Raw genomic sequence first — 19,524 nt, forward strand, 5'->3', positions numbered from 1 at the left:
TGCAAAGTCCAGAAAACTCAGAATATGTTATATAAAGGCTACAACAAAGGACAAGAACAAGCAGCTGAGTAGTATCGCAGCAGTGGAAAAAGGAAATGTCATCAAAACAAAACAATGAAATAAGTATAACTTCCGAAAAAATTGTATGAATGCTGCCTGGAGCCTCAGAAGCACTGACAACAATTTTTGTAGACCCACAGATAAAACTTAAGATCTGAGTAGAAAGAAAGAGTATTTAGGAAGACAAAAGAATACAATCACAGAACTACAGTAAATGATAAGTATGGTTTAAAATAGGCAATTTATAAGCACAGTGACTTAGTTCAACATTAACTTAGTTCAACATGAAAAGCAGTGAAACTAAGGAATGGGCTATACAATGTAAAGTACAAACCCCTTTTTAATAGTGCTAATAACTCTACATTTACACATTACATTCTGGCTCATGCTTAAGACCTTGATTTTTCTATTTGCCAGGATCCCAGATTTACCTTTTAGTTCCTAATTAGTCCCTTGAGAACTACTTTCTCTTTTATAAATTAGTCCCTTGTGATTGTCTACACAATGCTTTCTGCAGAGAAAACCTGCTTCTTATTGGGTCAGATGATTTGAACCCACAAAGCTATTCTGGCGGGTTTATGTTTGTTTGTTTGTTTGTAACTAAAATGGCCCTCAAGTCCCATACCCCTCTTCCACCTTCTCTGTTTTATGTGTTTAATATATAAAGCAGCTGCTATTTTAACAGTAGACACTGTTTAATCAGCACCTGGAGGCTACAACTCCAAAGTCTGACAGAAACAGTTCTCTCTCTATTCAGCATCTTCCTTGATGTCCAGACTGGACACAATGCACCACTAACAACAGGTCACCACTGTACTGGCCCCCATCTGTTTTGTGTATGTGGCACACTCAGAAAAGGAAATCTCTCACATAGGCGTCCATTAACCCTAGTCCTATTTCTTTTGCTCGGATCCATGCAATTTCTGACAGCGAAAAACAGCAGCTGGGGAGGAAAAAACCCATACCATTCAATATTGACATTATCTGCATCATCCTCTTTTAACTTTCCTTCTTTTTAGCATTTTTAAAGTCCTTTTCCAGTTATTTTCTCTCAGTCCTTTACTGAGCCTCCCCAAAGCAGCACAGATGGGTAACAAAGTTGCCGTAACAGATGTGGATTGTCTCTAACATCTCTTTTCAATGGAACTAAATTTATTCTTAAGAAGTTAATGCATAGCTGGTGCCTGAGCAGAAACATCCACAACTCTTGCTATTTCTCTCTAGCTGAGGGGTTTGTTTTCTTTTAAATAGCATTACTCCAAAGGAAGTAATTCACTGGAGCTGTTTTACTTATTCACAAATAAAAAATTCCCTGAGGCTAAAAAATCCCAAGAAACCACAGCAGTGGCATTTTTAGAGCACTTGCCCAATCTCCTTAAACCTCAAATCTCACTAGAGGAGGTGGCCAGACACTGGTTAGCCAGTCCTGAGTAAAGCCTTTTACATCTGTTCATCACAGCACCTGGCCCATCCAATAGAGGCAGAAAAATCTAGCAGCTTTCATTAATCTTCACAGCGTTTGAATAAAGCCAGGATTTGTCTCTGGAACAAACACTGTTCTCAGAAGTCAAAAGTTTCTCTTAAAAAATGATATAAAGAGCTGCATGTGTCATAAAGGAAAAAGCTGTAGAGCAGTACTGAAATAAAAACCTCACAACAAAATTTTATCTCCCTAAGAAATACTGTCTTCTAGTACTTTTAATATTATCTATAGAGGGAAAGAGGAAATAATATATTAAATATAGATGTATAATAGAATACATTTAATATAATTTATTTCTTTCAAACTTCTTTACACCACACTCATTTCACTGGACACATTTCAGATAAACACTTGCTCGGAACTAGCTCACAGCTGCAGTGCACTTTGTAAAACATTTCTGAATGGAAATGCATTCTTAAAATTTGCAACTCTGGACTCCAGCAGCTTCTGAGACAAAAAATGCTGATTGTTTCTCCTTCAGTGATTTGTGCTTTTTAAAACAGGATAATCAGTGTGACTGACCCAGTACTGCCACAGGAGGAACTAAATTAATATTTTCTTTTTTCATAGCACAATAACCTGATTGAATGAAATACTGATTATCCTCTTCAGCCTTTTCAGGTCGGATTTCTCAAGACAGGTTCCTATCAACACACAAGCAGAGTCACTGATTGTGCCAACTGTCTCCAGGCAGTGAAATTTTGAGCCTCTGACCCAACATCAGACAAACATGCCAGTGAAAGTTGTGCAGAAAGGAGGTTCCTTTCAAGCAGACTGAGAACTGTCCATGAGCTAGGAGAAAGACCTGGGGAACAGCTCGCAGAGGAATGACACAGCCCTTCCCTGGCTGCATCCTTACAACCCTGCAGCTGCACATGCAGCCCTGAGTTAGGCACAGTAAGTGCCCATCCCATGCCCAGAGTGCAGTCAGGAAAGAGACAACAGTGCACATCAGGACATCAACAACTGCTGCAAAAGGACCTCGCTTTATTGACCCACATGTTTCCAAGCTAACGATTGATAAGCACATCCAATGGACTGTGACTTCTGAAACTTCAAGATATGCAGCCCAGCTCAGGCCTACTGCCAGACCTCTTTCCTCCTTCTGCCAGACCTGGGGAGATTCTGCCATGCTGCAGCTCTTATCTCTAGGCACTGACTGAAAAGAAACTGCTGCTCTGTGGGGTTGGAGCAGCAGCTGGCAGGCAAAAAGGTTACTGCCAGGTGACTCTGACAAGCTTTTGCAAAAAACTTTCAATGCAGTTATTTTTTCTGGAGCACGGCAGGGCAGCAGACAGGAATGCAATACAACAAACTGTCCTGGAGCAAACGGACCCTTGTGCAGTCCCAGGGTTAACTCATCCTTGCATAGGACCACACCTTCAGCTTGGTCACAGAGCTCCAGAAGAACACCCTCCCATCCTCCTCCTTTGGTGGAAGGAAGCCTGTTGGGATTATGATGAGTACACGATAAAAGCAGTGCCTGCATGAGTCCACTCCCTCATAGGCTCTCCCACCCCTGCATAAAAAGTACACACTTCCCCCCTACAGGAGCCCCACAAAAGCTGTTGTCCCCACAAGGATGTGACTCTCCCAGTGCACTGACCAGCAGGTGTGCACTGACCTCTGTGTGCAGCAGTGCTGCTGCCAGATCCAGAGCCAACCTTCTTACCCTCTCCACTGCCTCATGTTAAACACTACCTTTTCTCATGATGCAATTTATTAGAAAGTGACTGGGAGTCAAGTATCTTAGAAGGAGTGAGGACACAAAGATAAATAACAGGGTAAGTTCTTGTAAGTTTTTTGTCACAAAGCAAAAGCAGTTAGTAATACGAGGAGCATCAGATCCCAGCTGTAGCAGAGTCAGCATCTGTGAATCCTGAATGATGAGAGAGGGGAAGTGACAAGTTTGGAAATATTTTACTACATAATATAAAGAAAATTTACAAGTAATGAGCAATCTTTTAACCTCATAATGACTTTTTTTCCTCATATAACACAATGTCTCCTATATTCTAAAGCTTTTAAACTTTGAGGCTGCTTTTGTCCTTTTTGTAACATAATCATAATTCTAATCCACCTCAATAATTAAAGTCATTAAATTACTCTTTTACTAGGTGACTGACAGAACTAGTTTAGTTCTTGAACAAAATGAAGATTAAGTGATTATTTCTTTGATAGGTATTAACACAACTCATTACAAAAGCACTTCTGTCAAGGTTAGTACCATAATTTACAGAGCTATATTATTTAGGTTTGCAACTTTGAAAAAGTACTTAAACACTTGAACAGAACTCTAAGTTTCCATAAAGTACTAATTCCAAAAGTAATCAGGTGAATTGTCAAAGAGAACATAATGAAAATTTCTGTTCCTTTGACTAGCTTAGTTGTTTACTTAATCATAGGAAAATTTCCACCTATCAATCATCAGCCCACCAGGACATACTACACAATCTTCCCTCTACAAATGCTGTTACTCAGCATGCATCCCCTTTCTGATTTTATTGCTTCCATCTCTTTCCAACTTCTCTGGTCTCCCCTCTCTCAGAACAGGGGAGGATGCTACAGGACCTAGTAGCCATATTGCTACAAAAAGAAGGAAAATGAGAGAAGAAGGGAGAAATGAAGACATCATTAAAAATAAGACATGAGGAGCTCTGATCAGATGTGGCCACATACTGTAACCTTATTCTCCATTTCCGTCAGTTTACATTTATTAAAGGAACTATTTGCTAAATAAACTTAACATATCAGCTGCTTTGTCCCATTCTGTCCCAGTTCAGAGATAGATGCACGTTACTGCTTTTCTCAGCCAAGCCATGAGGATCTTCAAACAACCCCTTCTCTGGCAGTAGTAAAGGCTGTGACCTTTACTGGGGACATGGACTCCACTCATGCACCATGGGTGACATAATTACTGTGGTTTAAGAAGTTACCACCTCCAACCAGGACGTGATGATTGTCCAAAAGGTCTTTAAATACAGCAGCTTAATTCTCATTGCTCTCCCCATTAAGTTTAAAGTCACACAGACACTTGAAACTCATCTCTTTTACTTTGCCATGAGGCTTGCTAAGAGCATGGCTGGCAGCCAGCCATTTTGGCCCAGCTGATGGGCAGAGGATGCCCAGTGTGATTGCTTCTGACAGTGTAACCATCCACATACATGTTATTTGTGCACTGAGCAGTAAATAACTGCATAGAGCAGTGGTCATCAGCTAGTCCCCATCTGGTAAACAGCCATGCAAGTTTACAAATTTAGTCCTAAGAGTAGCCTGGCTGGACTGTTACATGCTCCTTCAGTGCTTCTGTGACTGGGGTCTCTTCTCTGATGTGCTTTTAGACAGAGAAGCGGACACAGGAAGGGAAGTTCAGAAGAAATATTTCCAACAGCTCCTTCAACAGAAAGCAAACACCAGTGGAAATCACTTACTCTCACAGTAGGAATAGCCCAGTAAAGGTTAGAGACCATCCAGTCAATTTACGATTGCACGGGACTAGAAACTGTATGTGGTACCTGCAATGTATATAAAACTGCAATTTACCCTGGAAAAAAGCAAGAGCACTAACATTTGCTTTTGTGTGAACATACTCCAACTGCAGTACAGCAGCACAGAGCTGTGTATTGTCCCATCAGTCCCCAGACTCATCGGTGTCCAATGCCATATGAAGTACCGAGTCAAGAGTAGAACCAGAGAGGGGAATGTGCTCTGGAAAGCCTCTGGGCACAACTGGTAAGGAGAGTGGCTATCCTTGACCTGGATCTGTTCGACAGCAAGGGAACATAAGCTTTTATGCTATTTTATCTTGACTAAACACAGCACTCTTGCCAAGCAGTTTTAGATGAGAATTCTGCAGTTCTATGCTTAATGCTTTACAAAGAAACTGTTGTTCTGAAGAACAAGGGCTTTTTTTTCTCCTTTTGCTAAGTAGCATATGCAGGAAATTGGAAAACTGAAACTCAGGTCCCCATAAGGGAGTTAAGGCAAGGCAAAACACTACCTGGCAGTGGTTATCACAGTATGGCATTACGATTCACAGATAAAAAATAGAAAGGAAAAAGTCAAACCAGAGCATAAAGAAGGTCTAGTAGGTAAGTTGCCTTCTGGATATCACAGGTACTGAATTTTCCAAGGAAGTGTGTGTATGAAATATACACCAATATTTTGGAAGTAAATCCTGACTCATTCTGTACCAAAGGGGCTCCCATTCAGAAAATGCTTTAAGCATCAAAGTAACTTTCTGAACATTCCCTCAACAACACTGCAAGCTAGAAAACCACTTTGAATAGCTAGTATAAGCATGCTCAAGCCAAGCAAGTAAAGAGAACAATGTGAACAAAGGACAAAATTGCTTTGGTTTGGGTTTGGCAGGGAGTAGTTATTTGTAAAAAGGTAAAAATTATCCCAGCAAATTTAAAAGCAATGTAAGAGAAGTCATTACAAAACAATGGAAGAGAAGACAGAGTCACAAATGATCACAGCACTGTGTGAACTTGCTGCTGTATTTTTTCTGTAGACCAGTGCACTCACATACGTACCACAGTGAAGGTTTTCTCTCTCAAAAAGCTTTACAAGTTGCCTTTGCAATTTGGAAATCTTAGTGTTATCACTGAGTTATCCAGTAAACAGTATGAGAAGATAATCTAATTTAACACTCCAAGAGTGGGCACAAGATTAAAGTTTTCTGTCCCACACTTTCTTATAGAGGGTTTCCTAGTAATGACTGTAAATGTCTCATTAGAGCTTTCTTAAATGTCAGTTTCAGGCTCTGACACAAAAATAAATGCTCATGTTATTTGCTACAAATGTATTAACGGATTATGAAAAACTGATGAGCAGATATGTGAGAAAAAGTGACTAGCTAATATATGAGTTACACTGACAGTTATTTGCTGCAGGCTCAAAATATTTTCACCCTCTTTATTACTTTTGATATGCATGATCTCTTTAGTCCATTTCTAATTGCCAGTGTAGCACAGCTTGAACTCCAATACGTTGCTAATGGCAACAGTGTTAGTTTCACGTGTTTGTTTCACTAAAACCTGTTTCACCTCGGAACTGTCCAGCTGCACTTGGATAACGGATCAGACCTCAGAGCTGTAAGGGAGCTCCCGCTGCCTTCAGCAGTGCTGCACCAGCTCCTAATTGACAGAGAGTCTACTCTGATAGCTGCCGTGTTTTCAAGTAAAAATAAGGAACATGACATTGCCCTTCCTGGAAAAGTATTCCAACACTACACAGATAACCTACACAAACACACACACACACACACACACACTTACTTGCTTTATGTAAGACAACCACCGTACCTCATTCCTTCTGTAGATCTGTTCTGGTAGTTGCGGTAGAGCTGGGGAACACCCAACATGGCCTCGGTGAACACTGCAAGGAAGCCCAGCGTCTCCACAAAGAGAGATGAGTCCAGCCAGAGGTAAGTGATGTAACCAGTCACACCAGTGAAGGTGAGGACACACTGCACGTAGTCTGTAAACTTGCTCCAATGCCAGAAATAGTTCAAGTCAAAATCTGCAACAGGATAGGAAGGAAAGAAGAATAAAATGTGTTTTCTCAACCAACCCAAAGTTAATCAGGTGGAATTAAGAACAGGGAAGCAAGAGGGAGCCACATTCAGACTTTGGTGGTAGGAGATAGTAGAAAATGAGGGAAATAATAAAAAAAATAAACCCAAACCAATCAAACAAATACCCCCATCAAAAAAAAATCAAACACAAAAGCAACATGAAAAATAAAGAGTCTTGATTTCAAAAACATTTTTTGGGGGGTGTTCAATAAGGAAACAAAAACACCAAGTCTTGCAAGCCAGCAAAATATTTATAAAAAATAACTTTTTTAAAAGGAAGCATTTTAAAAATACCTTCATATAAAACATATAAACATATAAAACATGAAGGACTCTGGATACTAGTCTAGTTGGGCTGGCATAAGAAACGTTTTACAAAAAACTTCACAATACCAAGAACAGGCCCTGAGTACAGCAATCTAAGTATTCTCTCTTAGGTCATTATCTCTACCTTCAAACTGCCTCCATCCTGAGTGCCATGATCTAGTAATCACAGTGAGGTTGATGAAGGGTTGGGCTTGATGATCTCGGGGGTCTCTTCCAACACAGTTAATTCTACGATTCTATGATTCTAATCCAAGCTCCTTAGAAAGTCACCTAGAAGTGACCTGAGATGTTCACAGCTCTGTTCTCTGGTGCTGTGCAGCTGCCTGCGGTGAAGGGCAAGCTGCTATGTGCAGCTGGTACAGTTTTACTGAGACGGGTACAAGACTGAGGCAAGACTCCCCTCTGGAACAAGGCTTCCCACAGACATCATCACTTTCCACTCCAAAGGCAAAATATGCTTTGCTCTCACCTTTGCCCTTACCAACAACTGCAGGGAGAACACCCATTTCTACATCTCTCAGAACAAACTACTGTACCACAAAACACGACTTCCTCTCTTAGAGCAGGAGAGAAAGAATGAACCAACCATGGCATTTGCTTGGTATATTAACAGCATACCGCTGGAAGATGTGCAGCTGTCTCACTGATGACTAATAAAACATAAAATCCCATAACCATTGACTGTGTAACAAAATAATAACATCATTTTTAATAATAAGAACGCAATAATAACTGTGGGTGCTGTTCCTGCCTCCTTTCTTAAAAGCACTGTAAGTTAAAAATACCTGCTTCAGACCAGCTGGACTCAGTTAACTACCAAGCTGATGAACCACCGTCCTAACAGGATTATTACAACCAGCCCAAATATGTGCAACACACATCAGTAGAAGATTTCTGTCGCTGCCACCTCATAAGTAGTAAGAAAGCTACAAAAAAAAGTCCTATTGCTAATTCAGGCAATGAAGACGTTGACCTCCACTGACTAACAGCAAATTCAGTGCAAATGGGAATACAGATACTTAGTTGCCTAAGGATACATATATATATGCCAAATAATAGTTTCATTTTCTGCATCTTTTCACACTTTCATATCATTATCAGTCTAGCCCTCAGATAGTCCTTATTAACTCCTTTTAATACCTGGCAAACCCATTCCTCAGCACACCTACTGTCTGTACCCAGCTGAATCATTTTACTTTCCCATACAAAGGGGAAGGCAAAACTGGCCAGGAGCCATATCCAACCTGTAAAATTGTGAGCCATCACCCAGACCGAATAAAAAAACCTGTGGCAAACCCACTGTAAATGTAAATGTTGACTTTCAGTATTTTATGGTAGTGGCTCCTCAGCCTCAAGAATTCAGGGACGCAAAACACATAGCACATGAACACCATGCATTTCTAAAGCTTTGTGAAGGTTTTCCTTTTTGGAGATGAAGGAAGAACAAAATAGAATGAAGCAGAAAAAGGAATCACAACCACAGAGGCAGGAAAATCATTACTCAAGTTATCTCTATTGCATTTTCTGGAGAGAAGGAGAGCCAACGAGAACCTCTGACAAAGCAGAAGGAATAGGAAACACTCAAAATTCCCATTGATTTCACTACTCCTGAGCTACACCTACACAACATATAAAGTAGCAAGAGGCATAACAGAGTAAATGTAAACCACTTTTGCCAGCCTCACCAGCAATTCCAAGCAAATGGCCTGACACTACACAACAAATCTGACACTATCCAACCATTAACATTTGCAAGAGATGCTGTCTGGGACAGAGGTCTTTGGGCATACAATGGGGCCAGAACAGTGAACAGCAGAAGGAAATGGGATTAAAAGAAAGAAAAGTTGGGGAGGTCTCAAGCCATTTAAAAAAAAAAGTAGAAAAGGAGAGCTACTGGTGTCTTTTGATTAAGACATAACTGCTTTTACCAGATTATTTCTTCAAACCTTCTGAGATGTGCTCACACAGCCTTTAGTTTCTTCTCAGACAGCTAAAGCACTGGCTTTCAATCCTCAAGAAGGCATGTGTTTCATTTTACTTCAGAGCTCTTGCTTTCAAACCATTATAATGAGCGGAAAATTTGCTTTTACTTTCCAGCAAGAGTCATTCAACTTTGACACAGTGTTCAATAGGTCCTGTCTCAGAACAACACCTGAAACCAGCAACTAGTGGCAGCCATAGGTGAAAACGCATAGAATCACAGAATCACAGAATGGTTTGGGTTGAAGGGTCCTTCAAGATCCTCTAGTTCCAATCCCCTGCTGTGGGCAGGAACACCTTCCACTAGACCAGGTTACTCAGAGGCCCATCCAACCTGGCCTTGAACACTTCCAGGGATGGGGGCATCCACAACTTCTCTGGTCAACCTGTGCCAGTGCCTCACCACCCTCGCAGTAAAGATTTTTTTCCTAATATCCAATCTAAACCTTCCCTCTTCCAGTTTGAATCCACTTCCTCTTTGTCCTGTCACTACATGCCCTTGTAAAAAGTCCCTCTCCATCTTTCCTGTAGGCTCCCTTCAGGTACTGGAAGGCCACAATTAGGTCACCTCAAAGTCTTCTCTTTTCCAGGCTGAACAATCCCAATTCTCTCAGCCTTTCCTCATAGCAGATGTGCTCCATCCCTCTAACCATCTTGTTGGCCCTCCTCTGGACTTGCTCCAACAGGTCAATGTCCTTATAGTGCTGGGGGCATACCCTTTCAGACAGTTCCAGCCCTAGAAGACACCACGTTGGCTCTCAAGACAGCAATACAGTCAGAGTCAACAGCATTAGTTTGGATCTGGTTGCCATGCTGCCATGGGCATGCAGGACCCTTGGCCCCTCACTCATTAAACCTTCCCACCAGCTGTCAGGTCCACCCTGCATACACCATGTTTCTCCTCCTGCATTCTCTACATGCTCAAGGATCCTTTTTAAAAAACCCATCCCTGGACACCAAATCCTTATTTCTCCAAGTTCATTTTCATAATAAAAATCAAAGAACTAAAACTACATGGGAGGAGCAGAAGTTTAGGAAGCTCATGGAACAAAAAAAATATAGCTACCATGAGGCCATGGATCCATGCAAACACTTGAATATAGATGAGAAAACTATTGTGTGAAACAGGACTTCAGCTGAAGCAGGAGAGCTAATTACTAGCACAGGAAAGACACTGAGATCCTCTTTTGCTCAAAACTGTCATGATGCTAGACAGTCTCTGCTGCACTGCACTAGTTTATTGAGTAAGTTCTAGTTTCTGCTATAAATTTTCCTTAGTACTGTTATCAGGGAAGAAGGAAAGACAAAAAGAGGTAAGAACCATCATAACCAATAACCTTGGTAACAGCCTTGCAGAAAAACATCTGAGTTATTTTATAAACAACCCAACACGTAATCACTAATTGCTCTACTTAACAGATGTATTTTCCAGATGCAGAAGTCTATTTTAGGACACTATACATCACCATACTCTGCATTACCAAAAAACCTGACCTTTCATATGGGTTTCTCTGGCCCTTACTTGAACTGTTAAAGTGTTTTGTCACATGATTGCTTCTTTTTTAACCCAGGCTAAAACTAATTTTCTTTGACAAATGGTTTTAAAAATTCAAAGGGAAAATAATCACACACCCATCACTTCAAAGTCTGGAAATAAACTGTGACTCATTTTTCCAAGTTGCTCCCTTCTCAAGGGGGTCCAAACACATTAGTTCTGTAATGGGAGCGATACACTTTCAAAGAAAAAAAATGTTGATTGTGCTGAGTACTGTGACAGGTACATATAAAAAAGGCTTTTAAATGCTAAAAAAAGAGAAGGAGTTAGTTTTAAAAACAGAGCAAAATCCACATGTGTGTGCAGACTAGTCCTGTCCCAAGAAGATAATCAGAGGACACCAATCAGGGCTCCAGACCATGCTATCTCAGAACTGAATGAAGTTATAAATACCACTGTAAACATTATTCATATCTGAAGAAAATTATGAATAATAAATATGATATTGGGATTTTTGCCCCCCCCCCCATCCCTTTTCTTTAAAAAGACAAAACAAGAAATCACACTGCATCACATTTTTTTTTCTCGCAAACGTCTTAAAAACTGTCCAAGTTAAATCTGGATGCATATCTTTCTACTCCCCGAAACAGGAAGGCACTGCTTGCATAGCTCACTACATTCACTACCTCCCCATCCTGCCCACAGAGAAATCCATGATGTGAGTCTGTGACCATACTCAGCCAATGCAGTCCAAGCAGTAACTTCCAGTCACTAACATCCTTCATGGATCGGAATTGGCATTACTGCTGTGAAAGGTACTGTATCTTATTACCCATGCCTGAGCTCTTTAATCCACTCAGTGAGCTGCATTCTAAGTATGTTAATCCATTGATAGATGAGAGATTTATGTTGGAAAATCCTACTGATGCTGGGGAAAGGAGCAGCTCAGTAGGTCCTTTGTGCACTGACTGGAGAAAACTCTATATAGCTTGAGGGTGAAGAGGGTTGAGATTAAAAGACCTCCTCTGGGAGGCACATTGCATGTCAGATATGAAAAACATAAAGCAGGCAGAGACAGCATTGTAAATAACCACGGTTAGCACTAGCTGGGGCAAAATGCAAGTAGCAAATTCAAGATTCTGGTGTGGGATGGATGCCAAGTGACACAAAGAAGAGTTCACAGTATCATCTTTCACTTGAGGATGACACAGGAGTCCAAACAGTTACATTATTTTTAGTCAAGACACATTTTATACCAAGCTAGCTATCATGCTAGTTCCTTTTGGGAAAGTGAAGCAAAGACTTCGACATCCTAAAAATTATTTACTGCAGCTCTCAATTTCTCTTGCTAGTTGCATCTTATTTTGTGCCTTGACCTTTCTAATTCTGTACCTACATCCTTGTGCTACACTTACACTCATCCTTAGATATTTGACCCAGCTCTCACTTTTTGGTTGGTTCCTTCCTAGGTTTGAGGTCAATGAAAAGCTCACAATTTTACATTGCCTGTCCTTGCAAGGTGGGAAAGTTTGCATTTGAGCCCTTTTTACAGCTTCACCTAGGAAACAAACTCCTTCCTTCTTATGAAGGCTACCGGTTTTACTTTGCTTTCTCCCGCTCCTTACTGCACCATTAATTCACAATCACTCACCCAAACTGCCTCCCATAATTAAACTCCTGACCTCCCGTATAAAAAACACTGCTCACAAACTCATGCTAACAGCACGCTGGACAGTCGCTACCCCTGAGTGCCTTTATAAACAGATGACTGTTTTCATCCTCCCCCCAGTATACGGCTAGTAATTCTTATGTTTTGGGAGACTGTGGTGCTGTCCAAAGAATGTCCAATTTCCATCACCTAACTGTGGACCACCCTAACTGTGCCCACCCCACCTGACCTGTCTATTCAGGTCACACCATCAAAGGAGTCCAGCCCAACCAGTCAGATGCTCAGCTACTCCCTTGAAAACACTACAATCCAAAATCTCAGGGCTTAGATGCTGCGAAGGAGCCTGATAATGGTAATTTAGCCAACCTGGAACAGTTACAAATTGCAGTCATGGATTATTATCCATGGTCTGTTCACTGTAAAATGTACACACTTTAAATATTTAGGAGCTGGAACCTGCAACTCTCTGCTCTCCCTGTGGGTCTTAGCTACTGGGCTATGGTGCAAGAGCCTCCTCATTTGCTTTTAGTGATGGTGTCAAGAACTTTTTGTCTCTGCTGTAAAAGAGGTTCAGTTCTGAGCAGCAGGCAAATATGAATGCCACTCCTCATCCCAGCCTGGCAACAAGGGCAACTCTTTAGACAGTTGGAAGATGCAGACTTGCATCCCCAGGCTGACTAAAGAAATTAACTCAGACCTCTCACACCTCAGATGAGTGCTCTAAGCTATACACAGTTCCTGCACTCAGTAGTGGCATCTTAAAATAAATAAATTTTGCCATGTTCTCTGAAGAGGACTTGGGAGGCACCTGCCACAGGAGGTAGGGCCCAGGCACTGGATTCTGAAAAGGAGGCTTTTACACTTGCAGTCCTCCTCCAGCTGCGGCAAATCCTCAGACATTTGCCTCAGGCATTAGCTGTGTCCCTGGCAATCCAGATTTCAGCTGTCTCATCTTAAAACAGCAGCAGGATTACAGAGAAGCACACTGGCTAGCACTCCTCATTTTGCTCATTCTGAGCAGCTCCCAGCCAGAAGGTGGGTTTCTCTGATCCTCTGTTCTGAAATTCCTGCATACCCCACAGGGCACCCAGGAAATAATGGGGTGACAAGAGCAGCAAGGCTCTGCAGGACTGTTACCAGGTGATCCATAACTTCTCTCACTTTGATTATCTACATATCCAGCTAGGCACTTTCCTCTTTTCTTCCAGAAAGAAGGAAGGAAGCAGCATTAGACAGTGAGAACTGATAGGTTTAGATTTTCTTTCTTCCTTTTTTAAGAAGTTATAGAAACCTGCAAATGGTGTCTGAAGCCAGCATTTCTTTTACACTCACTGGGACTGAAAAGGGACTTGTTACCTTTCGCTCATGGTACAAAAGAAAAGAAGTGACAGCTTAGCACCAAAAACTTCTGGCTCTGATCCAAACCACTGTGCTTTGAAAAAAAGTTCAGGAATCCACCATCTTGAATTATATCTATAAGGAGACAGTGTTCTCCATCTCCATTCCCTCAGGCCCAGAACTAGGAATTTCTGTATCTGTGTGTACTTCTAAGTATCTGTTCAGCCATGTCACCACAGTACTTCAGCATCTCTCAAACCTTCTCTTCTACAGGCTGTTGTCATCTGGCCTTCATGCTGGCTTATACCCAAACACTGCCACTTTTTCCCTTCTAGCACATCTAAGATGGGAGTAAAATATTCCAGAGGGTCTTGAATCCTTTCTGAAAATATCACCCCAGCCTATATTAAAAAAATTACTCCAACTCAATGAAAATTATTTTTGGCATCCCCTGGACCATGGAGTGCCTTGCCTTGGCCACATCTAGACTAATGACAATTTCCTTTAAGCCAGTCCTCTTAGTATTTGACTCTCATTAAAGGCCCGGCACAAGTCCTTTAGATAACAAAAAGTAAACAGCAGGTTTTCATGTGAGAGAAGAAAAATGTCACATCTTAATTGCAGAGAAAAAGTCTGAAAGCCTCACCCACATCAAAGTTGGAAATAAAAAACAAACAAACAAACTAACCACCACTTTTGTTTTTAAAAGCCCAGTGGAGTTTTCAGTACTTGATGGGAGGACAGAACACCTGATATTAGAAGTTCAAGTCTGATGAAACCTCCTCTAAATCAACACTACCCCTATCTCACCTCAGTCATCTCTAATCTGAAGGCAAATACTTTACTTGGTTTTCTTTGCCTCATTTTATGTGGTGTCACCATCTCCTAAAATCTTTTATGCTGGGTCTCTGTTCTGTCACATCAGGTTCATGCTTCTTCCCTCCCATCAGGTTTATTACCCACCCTTCTTCCTCCTTCTCAAAAAAATTACACATAAATGGCCTGACATCTTATCAGCACTGTCCCCTCCCATTCAGGGCTTTACATTCATTTTCCATACTGTCCCCCAGCACAACACACCTACAAGCATCAGCAACTGCTCTGCCTTTCCCCTTCAGAAGCTATGAGATCCTCTCTACCTCCTCACCAAAGGGAATTATAAATAACACACAAACGCACTGGTACATATGAAAAAGTCAAACAATCCACATTCTATTTCATAACACCCTGCCTTTCCCGCTAATGTGGTACTTCCCTGATTTTACAGCCTTTGGTTTAAGGGAAGCCTCTAAATACCATTTAGCACAGTGGTCTTCAACAGAGATAATCAGCAGCGACACCTATATTGACCATTTTGTGACCCTTAGAGAACAGCAATTTAAAAGTTACACTTTAGTCTGAAAGTTTTACCCATGCTGCTAACAACACACAGGTGAAGTAAGAATTAAAAGCTAACTGAAAATATTCGTACCCTGGGCACATCCTGTGCAGCTGACAGCTTTTGCCGTGCTATCTGCAGTGTAATTTACTTTCTACACAGCTTCAGTTTATAAAAGCCTCACAGTGAAGAGGAAAAACAAAAACTTAGAGAAAAATGCAGTTATATAAACCCACAAAATTAGGTTGACCTTTAACTCATCTTTGAGATTTTCCACTGTCTTACAAGAGGATGCAAAATTGTTTACATCACTTGTGCTGCACTGTTACCAGCCCTGTCAAAATTTTAATTTGTCTATATATACACCTAAATATGCCTGCACACACATACATACCTCTTCCTCACATTACAACTGCTAATCTTATAAGCACTGAAAATAAAGCAAAATTATAAGAGCAACCAGGGAAGAACAAAGGAGTTTTTGTTCTAATACAGAGGAAGGTTTAGCAAGTATGGTATCTCTGAATGAGACTGCAGCTGTTGGGCTCAGAAACTGGTGGTGAATGACAGCTGAGCTGGGAAATCCACATGGAGCAGTACAGTACAGCACAGCCATCTCTGCACATCACTGTGCATAACCAATTTTGGGGAAGCCAGAAGCAAACTCCTACCTCACTCCCTCCAACAAAAAGCTAGTCTTTTCCAAAGCAAGGACATTTCTTGGAGTTCTCCAGATGGAAGATGCTTTCAAGGCAATCTTGCAGCAGGAACACTTGCAATCCCCTGCCAATCCACCTCATGCAACATATGCTAACCAAACTCACTCTGATTCCTAAGTCCAGCTGAGAGAGAACACCAGGTCTGTACTCCTGGTGTATTAGTAGACCAGGCCAGTAAGATAAGGAGAAGAACAATGACAGAAAACCACCACAACAGATAGATGCCAATATTGCTACTAGGGCAAGGCACTTAAGCCTAGATACATCTAAATCAAGGTAGTTATAGGACTGTATTTCCTCTGTGGAGACTGACTTCTCCAGTAGCATCACTACTGAAATTACCTACAGTGTACTGTGTTACTGCTACTTTTGCCTGTTCAGTACAGAACTTTCTCCTCTTTCTATTCCAACATATTGACATTCTTAGTCACTGTGTCCAGGAGATTGTCTCAACAGTTGGCAAAAGCAGCAATTAGCTGACTTACAAGATGACTGACAAAGGAAAGCAGCCTAATAACTGGACAGATCACAGGGCTTGGAAAGCCACTGGCATGAGACAGCTGTGGCCCAAAGGAATTAGTGATATGGAAAATAAGCTATGTATTTGAAAGGTGGAGTGAAAGATGCATAAACAGCTACAGAAACCATGTGACTCAGAAAGATCATGGACCTCAGGAAGAAATCCTCCCCTAAATGTGCAGCATGACAATGAAATGGGAAGACCAGGATACACTACAGCACAGTTTTGATGATTCTGGGCAGCCAGTGTTTTCAACATTCCTGATTCTGCTCACCTCCTATACCAAGAGCGTCAAAAATCCCACTGCCAGATAAACTAAAGCAGTAAGTCCCTCAACCCTTCATCTGCAAGCACAGCTGTGAAGTAAGGCCTTTGCTCCCAACTGTGCTGATGATGGAGGCGGCAGATAAGAGCTAAGCTCACTCTTCTTTTGGCCAGATACGCCTTCCTATGCTAACTATAGAAAGAGACTTCTCTTTCTGACAGCAAGATAAGCAGGGATGATGAGAATGTCACAGCAAGAAGAACGTGTAGTACCAGGTTACTATTTTTACAATAATTTTAACAATATTTTACACTATCCTCAGCATGGTTTATCTAAGCTATCACCCACAGCACTACCAGGCAGTACACAAAGGTCTCTAAAAAAGACTAAAATGGAGTAAGTTAAGCACTGCAGAGCAGGCAGCCTTCGCTCTAAAATTCTTGTAGTTGGGAGTTATAATGAAAACAGTTTAATTTATTTTGAATAGTACTGAAACTGATTCTTTGCAGTTTAAGTCTCAGATGATATCGAGACTACTATAATATTAGAAACAATATGCACTTATCATGCCCCTTCTCATTCAAAGACTGCAATTAAAGAGATAAGTACTTACAGAGATTTAAAGCATTACAAAGCCAAGCTGTGCATGAGGCCAGATGTAGGTTGCCTCAGATACCACCATGCCAGGGATTACAATGCCAGGTTGCATGTACAACACAGCAAGTTTCTCCCGGGAACTCTGGGAGGTAACTGTCAGGTAATATTTCTCCACCTTTTGAACTGCAGATCTCTGGGGAAAATGCTGAGTAGCCAGTAACTTGCCTAAAGATAAATGATCCCTCTCTTTTTCAGCCTTGTCTAAGCTTGACTTGCCTGAGACCCTATCTCCTCTGTTGTAAAGATACTACAAAAAGATGCCATGGGCACTCACATGTGTATGTGTAAGTATGTCTACAACACAAAGCTAAACACTCCTCCTAAAAATATAAACTCGTCTCCTCATTTAGGACTTTTCAGGGAAAGTTTAAACCTAGTTTCCTAGGTAACCCATCACCAGCCAAGACAAATTCTAGCCCCAAAACTGGCCCTACTAATTTAGCATCCAAACAGAATAATGCCTTGTGCAGCTGACTCCTTTGCTAAAATAATGTGGCATGACCTACTAAACATCTCTTGGCAATTGCCTCAGTTAACCTCAGAATAACTCATTTTAGTATTGATAGTTTAACACTTCAAAATCACTACAAGCATGTAGGAAATCGTAGGAAGCCTTTGGCTCTTCTTTTTCCCTCGCCTCTCTCCTCTGCCCAGTCCCTGCTACACACACAAAAATGTCAGACGTTTTCTTCAATTACCTGAACTGCATTACAAAGATTTTAATATCCCCAAAAGACGGCACAATCTACTCCATTTCATAGGGCTTCCTTTCAAATATCTATTGCAGTTAATAATAATAGGGTAGGCTGGTGAAAAACAATCCCGTTTTACAAAAAAATATTGTATTTCTGGATTTTTGTTCTATGCTGGAATAAAAAGAAAGACTTTGGGAAATCTGGGGGAGGATGAAGAGAGAGGCAAACATACAGACAGGATTTAGGAAATAAGTAGAAATTTTCAACATCTCTGATTTGAATTAAAGACCTTCTGCCTAGGTTTTCCCATGTCCTACAGGAGCACCTGGTCATGAACCTATTGCCCATTCAGGTCTGGAAGCATCTCCTGTCAGCAAAAATTCTGACCAATTTTGACCAAATTCATTGAAATAATTTATGTGCATGTGTTTGTGAAGACATGACAATTCACCAGTGACAACCCTTATCCCCAACAATCAATTCACAAATTTCAGGCCAGCAAGTAGCAGAAAAATCTCAACTTATAACTTCTCATTTGCTACCATAAACATAACTTAAGCATACTGAAATTTGTAAGGTTGACTATGGAAATTCATTTACTGTGTTTTTTTAAAAAATGTAGGTAGATAAAGCTGGTAATAATTTTGAATTCCATGTGACTTTCTAGGTAAAGAGGAATAAAAAAGGACTTCTTGTAGCACATTTTGCAGAACCTACATACCTGCAGTCTTCCCTCACGATCTTTAAATCAAAACTCACTCTGTTTTACAACAGCAAGTCTGCACATATCTAAGTTACTCTATACTGATCCCAAACAGCAGGAATTTCCACCCAAATTATTTCATTGCATTAGCAGAAAGAATTTATAGGAAGGGAGACCAGCAGAGTTTCGCTTGAGTGCTTGCAGACTGCCTTATTGATTACAGCACTTGTAAATGGAGGAGCTGAGACAGAGCTACCCTAAAACAGAATTTCCCTTTCAACTTCCCAGCTGTTTAGTTTGACCACAGATAAATCCCTGTTTTGACAAGAGCAGTGGTTGTTACGCAAGATGCCACTTCTGAATACCACAATTTCTGAACGCCTTGAGCCTGCGGTTTAATAATCCACAGTTAAAAAATCTTCAAGATCTGATTAGAAAGGCAATGGTAGTAGATTTAAGTAAGTGGCTCTGTCATGTAGAGTTTGGTGGTGACATAGGTGCACATTCACAAATTGTTCACATTTTGCAGCAGAATTTTAAGCCCTTCTCATCCCCCTCAAGCTGTAACAGGACAAATGTTTAGCTCCTTGAAGCATTTCTCACTGAAGCCACAAAACGTGGGGTTTTCTCTTTTAAGATTTTATGCACAAAAAA

The 19,524-nt window shown here is 40.9% G+C and overlaps 1 protein-coding gene across 3 annotated transcripts in view; it reads right to left on the reverse strand.

Moving 5' to 3' along the window:
• The window catches only part of SLC66A2 (solute carrier family 66 member 2), a 60,372-nt gene that overhangs the window by 13,861 nt on the left and 26,987 nt on the right, over positions 1-19,524 (reverse strand). For all 3 annotated transcript variants that reach the window (XM_050308831.1, XM_050308827.1, XM_050308838.1), the window contains one exon: positions 6,853-7,069. In XM_050308831.1, coding sequence (XP_050164788.1) covers positions 6,853-7,069 — 217 coding nt within the window. The remainder of the gene's footprint in view (positions 1-6,852; positions 7,070-19,524) is intronic.

This window comes from Myiozetetes cayanensis, unplaced genomic scaffold, assembly GCF_022539395.1.
Source record: "Myiozetetes cayanensis isolate MyiCay16 unplaced genomic scaffold, myiCay2020 scf1, whole genome shotgun sequence".
Lineage (NCBI taxonomy): Eukaryota > Metazoa > Chordata > Aves > Passeriformes > Tyrannidae > Myiozetetes > Myiozetetes cayanensis.